General features: G+C 44.9%; 1 protein-coding gene across 3 annotated transcripts; it reads right to left on the bottom strand.

Moving 5' to 3' along the window:
* Positions 1 to 319: 319 nt before the first annotated feature.
* Positions 320 to 14005, bottom strand: LOC133909282 (beta-galactosidase 3-like). Of its 3 annotated transcripts, XM_062351646.1 has the most exons (20): positions 13650 to 14005; positions 13465 to 13560; positions 13255 to 13367; positions 13071 to 13137; positions 12897 to 12989; positions 12613 to 12759; positions 12181 to 12269; positions 11897 to 12002; positions 11591 to 11678; positions 11392 to 11510; positions 10899 to 11063; positions 10480 to 10664; positions 4810 to 4913; positions 4362 to 4471; positions 4013 to 4120; positions 3704 to 3814; positions 3416 to 3627; positions 2990 to 3326; positions 2437 to 2546; positions 320 to 2249 (listed from the first exon to the last, which is right to left on the bottom strand). In XM_062351646.1, coding segments are annotated over exons 1-20 (2541 nt in total). In that variant the 5' UTR covers positions 13830 to 14005; the 3' UTR covers positions 320 to 2248. The 3 variants fall into 3 exon arrangements, 2 of the variants coding, with proteins under 2 accessions (XP_062207630.1, XP_062207629.1); XM_062351645.1 differs by having other exon boundaries at positions 320 to 2546; XR_009908346.1 differs by lacking the exons at positions 320 to 2249; positions 2437 to 2546; positions 2990 to 3326; positions 3416 to 3627 and having other exon boundaries at positions 4013 to 4113.
* Between the last annotated feature and the right edge of the window lie 4308 nt (positions 14006 to 18313).

The following is an 18313-nucleotide window of genomic DNA, read 5'->3' as shown; positions in this document are numbered from 1 at the left end:
TATTAATTGAACCAAAAGAACCCAATGATTCGCGGTACAATCTAGTCGTTCTCTTGAATTTCTCCTTTCACTATTTCAGTACTGCTATTGACAGTATATGAAATGATGTTTTCTAGGGTTTTATTTAGTTCAGGAAAAGTATTTATTGCAACGAAAGGTATGTTCTTTCATGTTGGAATAGACACTGAAACAGAGTGAAATACGCTCTGAACCTCATAGAGTTGAGGATACATAGATCGGTCGTCTTTTATCTCAGGGTACACATTAACCCTTTGACGCTCTTGTACAATTTGAAACGACACGAAATGATAGGGACAGATCAAGCAAACTAAACCTTTTTTATTAGTTCTACATATTCAGTAGATGGATAGATAGGCAACAAACTGCTCTAGGTGCAGCTAGGGAGAGGGGCTCATCCAATTCACCATCTCTGCGAAAAGATTTGAAGTTGACATCATGATCATAAAAAAAATCATTTTCCAAATCATTGACATGTTTATTATTGCCTGCAATTTCTTGGATCCTATCCCTTGTTCCCAAAAAAATCTTGGAGACTATCTGCTAAGTTGGGGGTGTGGTGTTTTTATTTCCCTTCAAGTTGATGTCCTTGATCTTGTCCTGTTCTTTCCAAATGGAAACTGTATAATAGCAAAGGCTGCTTAGAAAATTGCCAATTGACAATGATATTGCATGTTGGGAGATAAGAGAGGATAGCATGATTAAATTCCCAGTTACGCCATTACGGCAAACTAATAGGATTAGAACTACACTGTCATGACAGTTTGGCATGCGCTTAACTGGCGTCCAAATCACAGCTGATCCATCAGCTCCAAGGTAATTTGGTAACCGAGCACAATCATTTCTTTCTTTCTTTTTCTTGTTCTGGTTTCCTTTATGTCATTGTTGCAACCGGTGAAACGACCTGATGTAACATCAGTATACGACATTATAATAGCAGAATTGCATCATTGAAGTGTCGGCAGATGGGGAAAGATATCTATCAGACATTCTGCCTAGATCCTTCAAGTAATATAGAAGCCCTAATTTTGAAAAGAAAAGAATCTGAAGGTAAGAACTTTCTGAAAAATTTCTGATTGGTCCGAATAGCACCAAAAACAGTTGATTGATGTTACAAAAATTTTAAAATGAAGAAGAAGAAACTTCTAATAAATACACTCTAAAAGGATGCCACTGCTAAAAGAACCATTTTTTGTTTTTGCAATGGGAAGCCTCATCTTTCCCTGCATCAGTGTTCTGATGAGAGGTTTGTGTTAGTGGATAACAGAGAGCAATCATGTTCTGGGCCCTGCTTATGTGTGCTAAATCATCCAGTATGACAAGTGTTTTAACATACACAAAACGCTTGGTTTGTATTGCTCATAGCAAAGAAATGGCTGGGACGGCCTGCCATGCCTATCTATGATGGATGCTCCAATACACTCGCTATCTCATCTTATAATACTGTCTCATGTGTGAGGTTAAGAAGTTGATGGCAGCTGAACACCCTGGCCAATCTTAGCTATAACAACTACTAGTCTTCTGAAATACACTTTCGAGCTTATTTGGATAAAAGTAAACAGCCTTTTGCAACAACCCATATGCTTTGGCAAATAAATCCGGTTCTCAGTTTGACTTCGCCCAAAAAAATTGAAACAAAATTGCGTAAGACATTTGCATTGGATTCTGTTTATACTTCGAATGGACGAATACTCGCAGTTTTAATATGTATACGTGCGAATATTCTTCCATTCGAAGGGTCTGAAGTGACGAGGACAACTCAGTTCATGAGCTGATTGAACATTTAATATGTATAGCCCCAATGTCCGTACAGCGCAAACAGGTCTAAGCCAGAAGCTACGGCAAACGGGGCATTAAGCTAGAGGTTTCTTCTACTCCATCTACAGTCACTGTGATCATGGTCGTATCATACAGTGCGAAAGCTTGTGTGTCCCCCGATTGCAAGAAAAAGACAAGACATCAAATTAAAATTTATGAATAGCGTTGAATCATTTTGCTAATCCATAAAGTTCATGACGTGACACAACACCAAGAGAGAACAATGGATGCTATTTAGTGCGATCTGATATCCATAACAGAGGGCATACCAGTTCTGAATATTTTCATGCACATCGGGTTTCCATGCGTCATGGCAGTTTGTTCATGGTTCTTAATCATACAGTGCATGGTGGGTCTGTTATGCAATGCAATTGCTGCAGCAGATGACAACTATCAGCGTCCTTAATTGTCACCTGTCAAGAGTGTTGGGTCATTGTCGAGCAAGAACTTCCAACAAAGCAAAAGCTCGTATCACGCTCAGAAGACCTAATCTAAAACTAGGTAGATTTTTGTCATAGCATATAATAAAACAAGCGTTACAAGTTTGAAATTTTGATGAGCGCATTTGTAGAGGTGGAATCCATAACCAAGATTACTCACTAAGAACAGTCTGCTTCAACGGCAAGTGTTTTGGTGACTCCAGGGCAAATATCTTTCCCGAAGACCTCATCTGACAGGGAGACTGTACAGCTATTGATGTTCAGACAAGCCTGCCAAGAACAAAAGGAAGAAACTGTTCAGGAAGGAGGAAAAGAGAAGTTTGATACAATCAATAATATGATATTTAGATCTCTATATAATTATAATCCATTAAGAGTTATCAAACAACTCATATGGAACTCATGGTTGCTTTAGAATGCAAGGTTAAATCTTTATAGGTGTTCATCCCGATGTCCCTAAAAAAAATTCAACCCAACGGTATAGGACTGTAAAACGTACTCTAATCCCAATTGCACTAACACTGCAAAAGTCAGAACTCAGAACTGACAGTGATCGAGTTCCAAGACTAAATTCACGTGCGTTGATCCAAGTCCACATGCATCATCAACACATCTCAAAAAGTCAGAATTGATGGTCATTGGACCTTTGATTCTGAGATCAGATTCATGTGCATATTAGTGTCATGACTCAAGAATTCCATTGCAAATTTTACCTTCTCAGCAATAGATAAAGAATTCGGGTGGTGGCAGCTTCCTCGTTGATATGATCTACACGTTCCACTGGGGTTTCCAAAGCTTGCAAACTTTACTGAAGATATATTTTTACCCTTGGGGCAAAACAACTGTACTTTGGCTGTGGCTGTGCCATCGTTCGTGGTACTTTTATCCCAGGACTCCAAGTCTATGGAAGGATAGTGCTCTGACACAAAGGAGCACGCGCTTGTCACAACTCTTCTTGAGAATGTGATCTTCGTGGGATCCCCGCCCTTCTCCTCAAAAACCACAAGGGTGTTTCCTGAGGGATGAAACCATGACCGTGGGATATGGTACCTAGACCAAATAAAACAGTATGTGAATTACAACACATATGTAAATAAATAAAATATGGCTGTGAACTGTGCGACATTTTGTTGCATTACCATCTTTGAGTTGGATTTCCACAACCTGTCCTGCACTTGTCTGGAGAAAACTTTCCTCTGTAGTTACAATTGGGAGTGCACCTATTATCAGTAGAACTAGTCCTGGGCCAATACCTCCCTATGGCATTTCCATTCAACCAAGCCAGGCCTTTCCCCATAGACTGCATGTCTATCCCAACTGGGTCATCTCCTTGAGGAACGTCAACAATTACCTAGAAGCTTGTTTGATTAACACGAGTAGCAGGATGCGAAAAGTCCACCTGGATGATAAAGATCATAGAAGGTTACCTTGTACCATGTCAAAGGTTGATTTTTTGGAGGCTCAGATTGTGGTATCCACCGTTGGTTACTTCCCTGATTGGGCTTGAACAAACTATAATATTCCCCTTCCAATCCAATCTATCAACAAATATATATTAAAAACACACAAACGAACAAACAGTTATCTCAATTTCTGGATATATCAGCAGAAAAAACAAGCGCTGGTACTCTCTAAATAAAGAGGGTTGAATCATATCAAATTCATCATGTACTTTCCATGTCAAATTCACAAATAGAAATTTGTCTGAACAATTTGAAGAACCTTGATGATTGTACCTTGTATGCCCAATTATTTGAAGACAAGTCTATGGTTCCATTTTTCAAGCCAGAGATCTTCACACTTGTAAGGCCTGCTCCTACCCATTCATAAAAGGGTCCTGCATTCTTAGAGAGTGCATAAAGACCTCATCAGTCTGATAACTCAAGCAGTTAACTTGAAGGTAGAAAAAGTCTGGCTTAACACATTAAACATGTAAATTTTTACTTAAAAAAGGCATATGTTTCTCCGTTTCTCAAGAGTGACTCATTGTAGATGCCATTTGCATGCACATAGAAGAGCAATGAGCATGTAAAGATTTTCACACAGATAATTCAAGGATAATGATTTTAAACAGCAAGTGCTTACTTGTAAACCAATAGTCATACTCAGTAGGGCAAGTTCATTCTTCCCAGTCCTCAAGTTGATAGGCAATCCCGCAGTGAAACTTGATTTTGAGCCATTACCATATGCACTACCTGGAGGAAAGAGAGATCCTCAACCATAAGCGCAATGACAGAGGAACTCAATAATCAGGAGAGAACTGTAAATTTAAGAGCTAGTATCTAAGAGTAAGAAACCCTGCAGAAGAAGTATGATCCAGCAGTCCTTCAAAACAAAAGGATGACTGATCACTGACTGGTAGAAACGAGCAGTCTACTTCTCAAGGATATATTTTGACCACACGGGAATATATGGATACATAGAAGATTCATATGGGCTGAGTAGGAACTGTGGAAACGTCCAGCAAAAATCTACTCAAAGATTTACGTTAAATGGATTATTTGTCATCATAAAGTAAGAGTAAAGAACAAACCTATAAGCGCATTGTTCAGGAAAGCATGGACACCATGGCCTTTTGAGTCAATATTAAGAACAGCATGGCTCCCTTTTGATGAGTGACTTCCATCCACACTAAAACTGTAGATATCATAAAAAACGAACTGAAGTCGCACGTCGAACCGGAACATGCAAAGGATGGTGCGGAGCAAAATCATCATATATGATGAATGGATATTAAGGTCTTTCCTCTCTGGTTGATACATGTGTATTCATTCACTGTCATGGTTGGGCGCACCTACAGCCGGCGCAACAAGAGGATGACGGCCACATAGGCAAATCAGTTCGAGCTGCTTGCAATCGCTATTCAGTTAGCATGGATAAGTTTCATTTGTTAGGATTTGATATTTTGGTTAAGAGTTAGATCAGTTGTTAGGGAGTTTGTTAGCATCAACCCTTGATCTGTAGAAGGGGAAAGCGTGAGGAATAAAAGCAAGCAGAAAAGTTATCTCTACTACTCTCTCCTTCCTCCCTGCCTCAACAGTGCGGTTGCCGATCACGGCGCAACCGCCGCGCCGGCGAGGTCCAGGGCCAAGGCCTTCGATCACTCACGACTATCCCATCCGCTCTAACTCTCGTCCAGACAGGCCACACGTGACATCTTTGGTATCAGATTTGCTAACGATCTCCGCCGTGCCTTTTTCCATGGCAAACAACGATGAAACTCCAACGCTCCTAAGTCTCCACAATCTCCTCCAGCAACTGGCCTTGGACAACAAGCGGCTACACGAAAAGGTCGATAGCCTTTCCGCCTCCTGCGCTGACGTCGTCCAACAGCAGCAGACGCATAACATCGCGATCAGCCGCCTGGAGCACGGCAAAGGCAAGAGCTTGGAGGAGATGGACGCCGCCAACAAGAAGGGCATCCTCGACATACCATTCGGCACCGAGTAACTTGACCCATCTGCCGCCGAGGCAACAACCCAACATGACAGCGTTCCCATGTTCCACAAACTCAATTTTCCGGTTTTCGATGGGAGGGAGGATCCCTTGCCCTGGCTGCACCGTGGCCAGCAACCGCCGGAGACCAACAAGGTATGGTTGGCCTCATTCAACATGAGCGGCCCCGCCCAGATGTGGTACTACCGGCTCGAAAGGGACATCGGCACGCCAACATGGAACCACTTCATCAAGCTCGTCCACACCCGCTTTGGGCCGCCCTTGCGCGGGCCCACTAGGCGAACTCACGGTGCTCAAACGGTCTGGCGCCGTGGCAGATTATTGCGAACAATTTCTCGCACTACTCATTCAACATGAGCAGCCCCGCCCAGATGTGGTACTACCGGCTCAAAAGGGACATCGGCACGCCAATATGGAACCACTTCGTCAAGCTCGTCCACACCCGCTTTGGGCCGCCCTTGCGCAGCGACCCACTTGGCGAACTCACGGCACTCAAGCGGTCTAGTGCCGTGGCGGATTATTGCGAACAATTTCTCGCACTACTCTGTCGTGCCAGGCTGCTGACGAAGAGCCAACAGATCAAATCACCACCGGGCTGCGAGAGCCACTTCGGATCGACGTCGAGCTACAGGAGCCTACGACACTCGACAAAGCAATGAATTTGGCTCGCGCTTATGGGCGTCGCGCGCACAGTGTAGCCCAGGCTGGGTCGCGGCCACCATCGGCACGCACGATGCTGCGCACCACGATCACCACCAACCCGGCAGCAACCACCACAGCACCGACTACGCCAGCCTCCCAGCGTGCCATACCACGGCTCATGCTCACGGCCGCTAAGATGGCTGCTCGACGCGAGCAGGGACTTTGCTACAACTACGACGAGAACTTTCTCCCAGGCCACAAGTGCAAACAGCTATTTGTCCTGGAGATCCATCCCGACGAAGTAGAGCACGACGTGCCTAATGAGACGCCAACAATATCTCTGGCGGCCTTCACCTGCATTCAATCGCCCTCGGCCCAGACGATTCGTGTGACGGCACGGGTGCACGGACGCGACTTTATAGCTCTACTGGACTCAGGCTCGACACATAACTTCATCGCCGACAGAGCAGTAAAGGCGGCCGGCATTTCCCTCCATGGATGCGACGACATCCAAGTCATGGTCGCCAACGGTGACCGCGTATCCGGCGTAGGTGTGCCGTGGCCTCACCATGACGATCGACGGCGACGAGTTCACCCTCGACTTCTTCGCCATTCCACTCGTCGGCTTTGACCTGGTCCTTGGCGTGCAGTGGCTCGGGACACTCGGGCCCATCACCTGGGATTTCACCGCCCTGACAATGGCGTTCTCATGGAACAGCCACCGCATCCAATGGTAGGGCACTCCCAAGGTACAACAGCCTACCCAGGCGCTGGTCTATACGGGCCAAAAGCTGATGGCGGAGCTCCTCAACGAGTTCGGCTTTTCTCCGAGCCTCGCGGTCTACCGTCGTCCAGAGACCACTACCACCGGATTCACTTGAAGGCGGGGACCGACGCCTTAGCAGTGCGACCCTACCGCTACGCACAGCTACAGAAGGACAAATTGGAATGATAGTGTGATGACATGCTACGGCAAGGCACGATTTGGCGCAGCTCGTCAGCGTTCTCATCCCCGATCCTACTTGTCAAGAAGAGCGATGGATCATGGTTCTGTGTCGACTATCGTGCTCTAAACGCCTGCACCATCAAGGACAACTTCCCAATACCAGTCATCGACGAGCTCCTAGATGAACTATGCGGCGCAAGGTTCTTCACCAAACTTGATCTCCGGTCCGGCTACCACCAAGTCTTGATGCACCCTGATGACGTTCCGAAAACGGCATTCCGCACACATCAAGGTCTTTTTGAGTTTTTTGTCATGCCTTTCAAACTCTCCAATGCGGCATTCCGCACACATCAAGGTCTTTTCGAGTTTTTAGTCATGCCTTTCGGACTCTCCAATGCGTCGGCCACATTCCAGGCGCTCATGAACGAGGTGCTCCGTCCATTTCTTCGCCGCTTCGTCCTCATCTTCTTCGACGATATTTTAACATATAGCACGTCGTGGGCAGAGCATCTTCAGCACATCCGCGCTATGTTCCAGGCCCTGTAGCGGCACCGCCTCTTCCTCAAACGGTCCAAATGTTTCTTCGACACAGAATCAGTCCGTTGTTGCCTCGGACACGTTGTCTCCACCGCCGACGTGGCCATGGACGAGCAAAAGATCCAGGCTGTGGTCGATTGGCCAAGACCTCAATCAGTCCGGACGGTGTGCGAGTTCCTTGGATTAGCAGGCTACTATCGCAAGTTCATCCGTGATTACAGTGTCATTGCCGCACCACTCACCAAACTTTTGAAGGAAACATTCGCGTGGGGAATAGATGCGGACCAGGCATTTCGCGCGTTAAAGGCAGTGCTAACAACAGCACCGGTGTTGTAGCTACCCGATTTCGCCATCGAGTTCATTATGGAGTGTGACGCGTCCGGGCACGGGTTCGACGCTGTCTCGCACCAGGGCTTGGGCGCCATCGCCTTCTTTAGCAGGCCCATCGAAGTGCGCCATGCCAAGCTTGCGGCATATGAACGCGAGCTCATTGGCCTTGTGCAGGCGGTGCGCCACTAGCGGCCACATTTGTGGGGTCGTCGATTTCTGGTACGCACGGACCATTTCAGTCTGAAGTATCTCCTTGACCAACGTTTGTCAACCATTCCGCAGCACCATTGGGTGAGCAAACTTCTTGGATATGATTTCCATGTGGAGTACAAACCAGGCAGCAACAATGTTGTGGCGGACGCCCTATCTCGCCGCAACAAGGATTCTCCGATGGCCATGGCTATTATGACAACACACTTCGTCATCTTTGATGATCTACGCGTTGAAGTGACCACCGCTGCGCTGCAAGCCCTCCGTGACAACATCACCTCGGGCACGCAGCACAGGCCGTGGGTGGTCCAGGATGGCCTCGTCACATTCAAGGGCCGCATCTACATGCCATCCACCTCGCCGTCGCTCCCTATCATCCTCACCGCAGCTCACAATGCGGGACACGAAGGCGTGCCAAAGACGCTGCAATGACTACGCGCGGACTTCCACATTCCGAACACTCGCACTTTGGTCCAGAACCATGTGCGTACGTGTTCAACGTGCCAACAGAACAAAAGGGAGCAACTGCACCCAGCCAGCTTGCTCCAGCCGCTCGGATTCCATCGACTGTGTGGTCCGACATAGTAATGGATTTCATCGAGGGACTTCCGCACATCCATGGCAAGAATGTCATTCTGACTATGTAGATCACTTTTCGAAGATGGCACACTTCCTTCCGCTCGCACACCTGTACACGACGCAGTCCATTGCACGGATTTTCTTCAACGACATTGTGCGTCTCCACGGAGTGCCAACATCCATTGTTAGTGATCAACATCTAGTGTTCACAGGCAGCTTCTGGACGGAGTTGTTTCGCTTGGTGGGTGTGAAGCTCAACTTCAGCTCCGTTTTTCACCCCTAATCGGATGGACAATCGGAGGTGGTGAACAAAATCATCACAATGTATCTCCGCTGCCTGACCGGTGACAAGCCAAAGGACTAGCTTCGTTGGCTACCATGGGCCGAGTTCGCTTACAACACTTCATACCAGTCGTCCATTCGGGCTTCGTCGTTCGCTATTGTCTATGGACGGTCGCCCCCATAGCTCTGTTCCTATGAGGTCGGCTTCGCTCATCGTCCAGTCGTGGATCACCTGCTGGCCGACCGCGATGCATTCTTGGCGGAAGTCCAAGACCGGCTCGAGCAGGCTCAGCAGTACCACAAACGCCACTACGATCGCAAGCACAAGGACCGAGAGTACGTCGTTGGCCAATAGGTGTGGCTCCGACTCTTACATCGTCATGCTTCTTCCATCTCTGTCAAAGGGCGCACTAAACTTGGGCCCAAATATTTCGGCCCTTAGGAAGTGATGGAGTGCATCAACGATGTAGCATATCGACTCCGCCTACCACCTAATGCCCACATCCATGACATGTTTCATGTGGGAGTTTTGAAGCCATTCCATGGTGATCCTCCACCAACGGTGCCTGCGCTTCTTCCGGTTCTACATGGCCGAGTCACCCCCAGCCATCCAAGGCCCTCAAGGCGCACCTGGCACGCGGCCGCAAAGAGTTGCTCGTGCAATTGCAGGGCCTATCTGCAGCTAAAGCTTCTTGGGAGCTCCTGGATGAATTCAAACTGCGGTATCCATAATTCCAGCTCCAGCTCGAGGACGAGCTGTTTCCGGAGGAGGGGAGAGATGTCATGGTTGGGCGCACCTACAACCAGCGCAACAAGAGGACAACGGCCCCATAGGCAAATCAGATCAAGCTGCTTGCAATCGTTATTCAATTAGCATGGATAAGTTTCATTTGTTCATTTGTTAGGATTAGATATTTTCGTTAAGAGTTAGATCAGTTGTTAGGGAGTTTGTTAGCATCAACCCTTGATCTATAAAAGGGGAAAGCGTGAGGAATAAAAGCAAGCAGAAAAGTTGTCTCTACTATTCTCTCCTTCTTCCCTGCCTCGACGGTGCAGTCGCCGATCATGGCGCAACCGCCGCACCAGCGAGGTCCAGGGCCAAGGCCTCCGATCACTCACAATTATCCCATCCGCACTTACTCTCGTCCAGACACGCCACACGTGACATTCACTACACAATATGCTTACACAAAACATAAGGATAGCCTGAAGTAGACCAACCTTGTTGTATACCATAGGTAGTCAGTAGAGTCCTTCGTTGTATTAATATGGTCCACAAATCCATTTCGGATGAAGTCATTTTTACCCCAAATCCCAGTTTTCTCTCTGAAAATGCTCCACCGATCAGGTTTTGATGCTTGCAAACTTTCTGGAACCATGTCCACCATCACAGTTTGAGATTGCACCTAAAGATCACCGGTCATCAAAAGCCAGAAGTTTTTTTTTAAAAAAAATAAAAGGTACAAATACCGTGTTTCTCAATGAACTCATAATTGTTAAAGTAATGGCTACATGCCTACATACTTTTTGTCGTTAGTTCTTCTGCTATTCTTTATTTATCTGCCCAAGAAGAGTGTTACCCTGACAAGGCTAAATGTGTTCCTAATCTGGAAAGTGAAAGCACCACAAAAATTGAATACCTTTGCAGTGTTGAACACCACATTCTTGCAATCAGGTAGGATACTAACTGACCAAGCAGGAAGATCATATTGCCTGTTACGGAAAGTGACAACTTTGTCCTTGTCTGAATCAATGTTAGCCAGGAATGCAACACATCCTCCAGACTGACCAGTGTAAACATCAGCCTGTAAACAGAGATTGACTATTAACCTCAAAAGCCAGTAGGATGATGAAAATGCGGGATTTGGGGAAAGAAAAGGAATGGTGATATGCAGTAACACATAAGCCGATTTACAGTATGCCGCAAGTAAACATATGAGCTCATAGTGATTTAACAAAGCAGCATATATCGAGTAACCATTAGATGTCATTTACAACAGAAATGAGTTTAGCTATAAAGATGTTAGAAAGACCGAACTTTCATTGATAGGTAACTGAGGTAAACATGTTGGATATAACTGTATTACAGTGTTAGCTCACAAGTTATTATAGCCCCGTGACAATAAAGCTTACCTCTTGTTTCGGGCCCAGGGAAAGAAATGTTGTGTTGCCATAAAGCAGAGTATGCTCGCACAATTTTATAGATTTGTGAAGCTCCCTCAGATGTGCCCATTTTGGAAATCTCCTAAGGCCTGAATTTCATATCATTTAACAATATTAAGATGGGTTTAGGCCGTGATGCACAGTAGTCGTAAGAGCAATAAAGTCAAACCATATTCATCGATCGGTGCATCATAGTCGTAGCTAGTTGTAATAAATGGCCCCCCAGTAGTACGACCAAAGTTTGTTCCACCATGATACTTCAAAAGGATAGAGGAAACTTGGTCAACTCTCAGTAATATGAAATTTTCAATTTTCACAAGGTAGACATACTGAGTAATTATGATTTCACTATTTCATATGCTTGACTGTAACTAACAGCAAATAGTGCCTTTGGCAACTTAGAATATGAGGTGCCATGAGCCCATGATGCACAAACCTTTGCTAAGTTAGAATATCAATTACGCAAAGGCATTACCACATAGTAATTCTGAAGACTACCGCCTTTCTCAAAAAACCGTGCAACAGCAAATGCCACATCTTCAGGTGGTCTGTGGGGATTACCTTCACCAAAAGTCTGGAACCTAAACAAAAATTGAAAGAGACAAAAGTAGCGGATCATTTAGCTTCAATTTTGATTTTTGAGAATAGAAGTGAAAAAAGAAAATAGTGTACATAGTTTACTCCGTATTGCATTATCAACAACATAGGAGCAGTATTAAATGTAATATGTTGCTATAGGAAGTATGCAAAATGCATTACCATCCTGGCCAGTTCTCAGTCCACATTTTTGGCTTGGTTGGAGAATTTGGCTGGAATTGATCGCAATAGAATGAATTGCAAGTGTTTATCTGCAAATATGAAGAAAATAGTTGTGGAAGTGTTTACTTGTAGTCCCAGGAGTTGCAGAAATTCTATCTCATCAATATCAGAATTAAAATCTCATGTACCATCAATTATCTGCCGTTCAGCTTTCTTTTCCTATTGTAATGGCTCTTAATTTTAACATACAAATCCAAGAACATGCCATCGAACCCATTGTTAGCAAAGAAATATAGCATTTGTGCTAGTCCATCAAAGAATTTTGTACAGTACATTGCAATTTGAGTGATACTAGTATGTTTGATGAAGCAATTCATGTTTAAGCCTTAGCTATTGCATAACAAAACGAGCATTGGATGTAAAAAAACTAACCACAGGGTCAGGAGCATCATACTGCTGGCACATGATCCAAGGGACACCAGTGTTCTGAGCAAGAGCCATACTAGCCGCCCACATTGCATATGGCTTGCCGCCAGCTCCATATGCTTGTTCACCACTATCTCCATATTCATTTTCTATCTGTAATGCAGAATACAACTTCCAGTAAACTTGTCAATTGTGAGGAACAGCAAAATTGAATTGAGGCAGTTCGGTGTTTTAGGGCCCCAAATTTCCACTCCAACTAGAATTTAAAATACTAGAACAACTACTATGACCTGCGCTAGGATAATGTTCCCTCCCTGCGAAGCGAAGAGCTGCTCTTTCTTCATCATATCCACGATGTAGGTCGTGAAGCTTTTCATATGGCTCTGCATACAGGAAACTCACACAGTTAGCACAAAACTAGCATAATTACCACAGATTCCATGAAATGCGTAAGCCACCGCCACCTTGAATGGCTCGTTGTTCGTACGGAACACCGTCCCTGGCACGTAATGCAACCATACCGGCACGCCTCTGAAACCCCATACACAATTCACAAATTAACCCATCCGTCATGAAATCAACACACTGTAACAATACAGCAAAATTACAATCAATCACAACAGTGAGCACTGAGCAGAAGAAGCGAACCCGAAGTTCCACTCGGCAGCGACGAACGGCCCGATGCGCAGGATCAGGTACAGCCCGGCGTCCTTGACGACCCTTATGAATCGCACCAGGTCGAATCGGTCCTCGAAGTAGTACTGCAATCCAGAGCAATTCACCACATGGAAATCCACATTTTGTTCACGGAGTAAAATATTTGCAGAACAACGTTTGATTTCGAAGCGGCGCGCGAACCTGGCCTGGGGCGGTCTCGTGGCCGTTCCAGAAGACGTAAGTCTCGATGCAGTCGGCGCCGCCGTCCTTGGCCCCGGCCACCAGTTTGGGCCACATCTACGGGCAAGGGTGCAGCAGAGTTAGCACACTACGAGCGCGCGCTCGCGCGGAGTGAGCGTGGGTTGGTGTAGAGGGGTCGTACGTACCGCGGGGACGCTGCGGGGATAGTGGATGGAGGCGGAGATGAGGAGGCGGCGGCGGCCGGAGATGATGAGGGAGCGGTGGTCGTATGTCACATTTGAGGCGGCGGCGAGCGACGGTAGAAGCAGCACTAAGAGGAGGAACCGAAGGGCGGAGCAGAAGCCGGCGACGGCGGAGGTGGCCATCGCCGGAGTTGAGAGTACGGTACAAGGTGGTGGTGATGGTGGTGGTAGTATACTAGTATAAATAGCGGCGCGCAGCGTGGAGTGAGACTCTGAGAGCGAGCGTGGAGGCCGAGGAGGGACAGGAGACGTGGGAGACGCCGCGGCGGGGAGTATTTCGGTGGATGACAGCGTTGGGTGAGGAATTATTGCATGGGATTGGGGTTTCGGGATTGCCGTGCCGTGGGATTGGATGCGGCACCTGTCGGTGTGCCGTGCCCGCCGTTCCGCTGTCCACGATGACCACGACGATTCAGTCATTCAGACCAACCGCCCGGGCCCGCCGGCCGCGGCGCAGGGCACACGGCAGGATCCCGCTGATTTCTACTGGCGGGCCGGGCCGGGCCGGCCAATGCAGCGGGTGCAAGAAAAGTCAGGGCACGGCCGGGGCCGGCCACAGGCGGCGCGTTTGGTTTGGACGTGCGCAGCGGATGGGGATGAGTGAGACCCGCCCCGGGTAGGGGGAAGCGGGAACCGTGATCCGTGGAGCGATCGGCGTCGTCGCGCATGTAATCCCGGTCTGTCGCTGGCCAGAGGCCCAGAGCAAGCAGACACCATGCTCCGGCGTCGGGGCCCACGTCTGGGAGGTAGTCCTAGTCCTAGGATGTGTTTGGTGCATGCTGGGCATGAATGGATGAGATGTACAGGGTTGCCACGTCTGGGCGGTAGTCTTTCGTTTCTTTACTTGTCACAGGTTTTACTTTAATAATTTTAATTTTACGTTTTTTAAAAAATATATAAATATTAAAAAATATATAATACTATAAAGTACATTTCACAACTAATCTAATGATACAAAAGTTTTAAGCATCTATAAACTTTTCGTAAAAAACAAAATATTAAAATTGGTACGGTAAAAAACTAATAACAAATAAATAAAAACGGAGCCGAGGCATCTGGTGTTTGCTCGCCTTTCACGTGAGTCACACGTGCAGTATGCACTCACCGTTTACTCTAGTCGCAAATCTCACCTTTCATCATTTTCTCCATATCGGTGGTGGTGGCTCCTGCGACACACTAGTACACCACTACTATTGTATCTTTAAATATGTGATACTTTCTTATTTATATATTATTATGTGTAGTTTTTTATGTTAAATAGTTTGGAGACAATTTATGTTATTTTTTTAGAAATTGATCCGTTTTTTTTATTTTGACCGAAAAAATTATCTATCGTCGATAAAATTCCGATAAATTTGAAAATCCCGGTGACCCCGATAAATTTCTGCTATCGGTAAATAAAAATCTGGCCAAAGAAAATGGGACAAGTGCTGCGGTGGGCAGGCGGGCAGCGAGCCAGCACAGGCGAGGCTTGCAACAGGCGAGGAGCCAGGGTAGGCGGGCGATGAGCCAGGGTAGGTAGGCGGTGAGCGAGGGCAAGCAGTGAATAGGTAATATTTTTGCATACTTAGTTGAATCAATGTATTTGTGCATCGATGTAATAGCTATTTAAATTGCTACAGTGATTGTTTTGTAGTTGCTCTTAAGCCATCTCCCGTTGTAGATATTGGTAACGTCCTAAGAAGGGATTAATTAGGATACCTAATTATAATTGGTTTTAAAAACTCCACAAAATAAGCCTATATTAATTTCTATCTAATTATATTTTAATCTATCTAGTATGTCTATTATATCATTCAAAAAGGCTTGCAACCTATAACCAATCTTAACAAACTGCTATAAGAAGGTAAACATGTAAAGATATATTGTAAGTATGTAAATGCAAAAACGTAAATATGGTGAAGAGAGCAAATTCAACACTAAGAATTTTTATCGTATGGTATCGATAACACAAACGCCACCCCTAATCCACGTTGGAGCAACCACCTAGCCTATAGCTCCTGGAAGGCATCCGGTCACAGCTCTTGAGTCACTTAGACCTCAAGTAGGTTGAATCACTTAGACCTCAAGTAGTTTGAATCACCAAGTCATCAAGGTAAGGCACCACGACATCACCATAAGTCTCTTTTTTAGTCATTTGTCGCCGTCTTCACTTTGGAGATGGAGACACCAAGGCAAGGGTCTTCGTGTCCCCGTACAAAAGTCTTGTCACCGCTCAACATCAAGTCGGAGGGTCAACAAGTATGAGCCACTAAAGCCCATGATGTCCGTGAGTCACCAAGACTCCAAAATATCGTCGTACCACTTGATACAATATAGAATCACTATTTGATTCTCTCTCTAAGCAACAACAACTATCTCTAAACCTATTAGCACTAATCACTACCTAATACTATGCTTAATTATTTTGGATGATCACTTTTAGTATTTTGGTGGCTTTGATGTCTTCTCGGGTGTATATGATCTTCTCTAAACTCCAGCACACACAAATGGCCGAGTGGAGGGTATTTATAGTCTCAACCCTGCGAACTAACTGTTGCTCCAACGGTCAAAAGGACTGTGAACACTGAATGAAAACCGACATCAACAGCAGTACAAACATCGGACCATCCAGTGCGTATAGCAATAGAAACTAGCCGTTAGATCCGCACTCAAACTCATTGTGAACACAATATGTTCTGGTGTTATTTTAAACTCTATCACCGGACTATCCGGTGTGTATACTTGAGTCAACTGAGCTATTTCTCACTGAGCATTGTCTGGCATGTAGGTCTTCTAATCGCTAGACCATCCGGTGCGTACAACCACATCACACAACCTGTTGCAACATCTCTGAAAAATGCTCTGGCGTATCCAATATTCATCACCGGGCCATCCAACGTGTTACAAGACCTTCTTCTGAAGATTGCACATCTCATGTAAAAATACTACATCACATTCATCATCTCAACGTCGGATCATCTGACGTGTAGATCAGAATGACCTCTTCTGAGTCAAAACACTCCAGTGTGTACAGTTGTATAAGCATCAGACCATCCGGTGTTAACAATCTTTTTAGAACTCGTCCAATTCAAACTTACTTAAGTGTTGCTTCGGTGACTTCTTAATGTATTGTATCCATGAGATCTACTAAAGTGTATACTTAACAAACATATCAGTCTCATTGACTATATTATCATCAATTACTAAAATCAAATGCAAACCTAAAAGAGCCATTAGTTGATCCACTCAAGAGAGAAGCAGACAGTATCAATAGAGAGGCATTTCTTGGAAGAAAAGGTGATGTGGGAATCAGAGAAGGGGAGCTCAGAACATGGTGTGTTGTGATGGTGTTTTACAATGGAGAAGTTTGTTTTAGTTAATCTGTGTTATTTTTTGCCATTAATAGTATATGTACAGGTACAAGTTGTTAGTACTTAAGTTGTGATAATTTTGTCTCTGAGAAGATCGAAATAAATATGGTCGGCATCATCACTGCAACTTGAAAATTCTAAATTGTCGTTGCTTACTCTCTCTTGTGACTATATACATATCCCAATCTGATCGGTTAAAATAATTGTATTTGCAACTCCAAATTCTGATCACAATAGTTTTAGATGTCTCTTCATATCACACATGACAATTGTATTTGCAACTTTCTATGAGAACAGTTGTTTATGAAGTAGACATCTGACTTGCACAACTCCTGGGCTGAAAAAGAGGCTAGAAACTGATTATTGTAGTGTCTGAAAGTCTACAGAACATGATGGCTACCCATTTTAGTTTGAGCTGTGAATGGTTACAAATTATAAAGGGCTTAAAGATGTTTATCTTATAATCTTGTGACATACTAAACCATATTGTCATTATTTTTCTTTTCTTTTTTCCAATTTTTGATGCCTGTATAGAAAGGCCTGCACAGAATCTGCTCTAGCTTTTTCCTCATCTGTACTTTGTTCAAGTAACCAAGTCAATTTTATTATCTAGTGTAGCTGTGTATTTTTTCCCCATTTTTTTTAGCTATCTCTCATGCTGAAAGAGGCTTTGCGTCAGGACAATGATCATCTTTTGAAGTACACAGCAAAGCAAATACGTAAGAGATTGAGAGCTTCTTCGCAAGTCATCGATTGAACATAGAAACAAAACACAAGATGTGAACCTAAGATTGTGAAACAAAATATAACTCAGAGATGGTAATTATATGCTAATATCACTTGAAAATTAATTATAGAGTTGCTTTTAGAATAAAAGGGTACATTAAAAAAAAGTCATCATAATCAACTCAGCTCATTTTATTTATCCACCAAATAGAAAACTGACACATCCTATATACTTTAATCCCACCAATCAAATAGAAAAATAATCCATCTCATCCATCTAACTAAACATAAAATTAGATTAAAAAAAACAAAAACAACTCCATTCCATCAAACCTTTCCTTATAACCAAACGCATCATATGCTCCTATCCCGGCTCACTCTGACCGGATAGGTCCCACCACAAGCGTGGTGTGGAGAATATAACGATGTGGCCGTATCGAAGAACTCTGATCAGACTCCAGAGGCACACAAGTGCATTTTGATTTTGGATTCCTTCTCAACAGTTTGTGTGAAGCAGCTCAGACAGGA

Source organism: Phragmites australis, chromosome 2 (genome assembly GCF_958298935.1).
Source record: "Phragmites australis chromosome 2, lpPhrAust1.1, whole genome shotgun sequence".
In the NCBI taxonomy this organism is placed as follows: Eukaryota; Viridiplantae; Streptophyta; class Magnoliopsida; order Poales; family Poaceae; genus Phragmites; species Phragmites australis.
The sequence above is the reverse complement of the archived record's forward strand: the minus strand, read 5'-3'. Positions and strand labels throughout refer to the sequence as shown.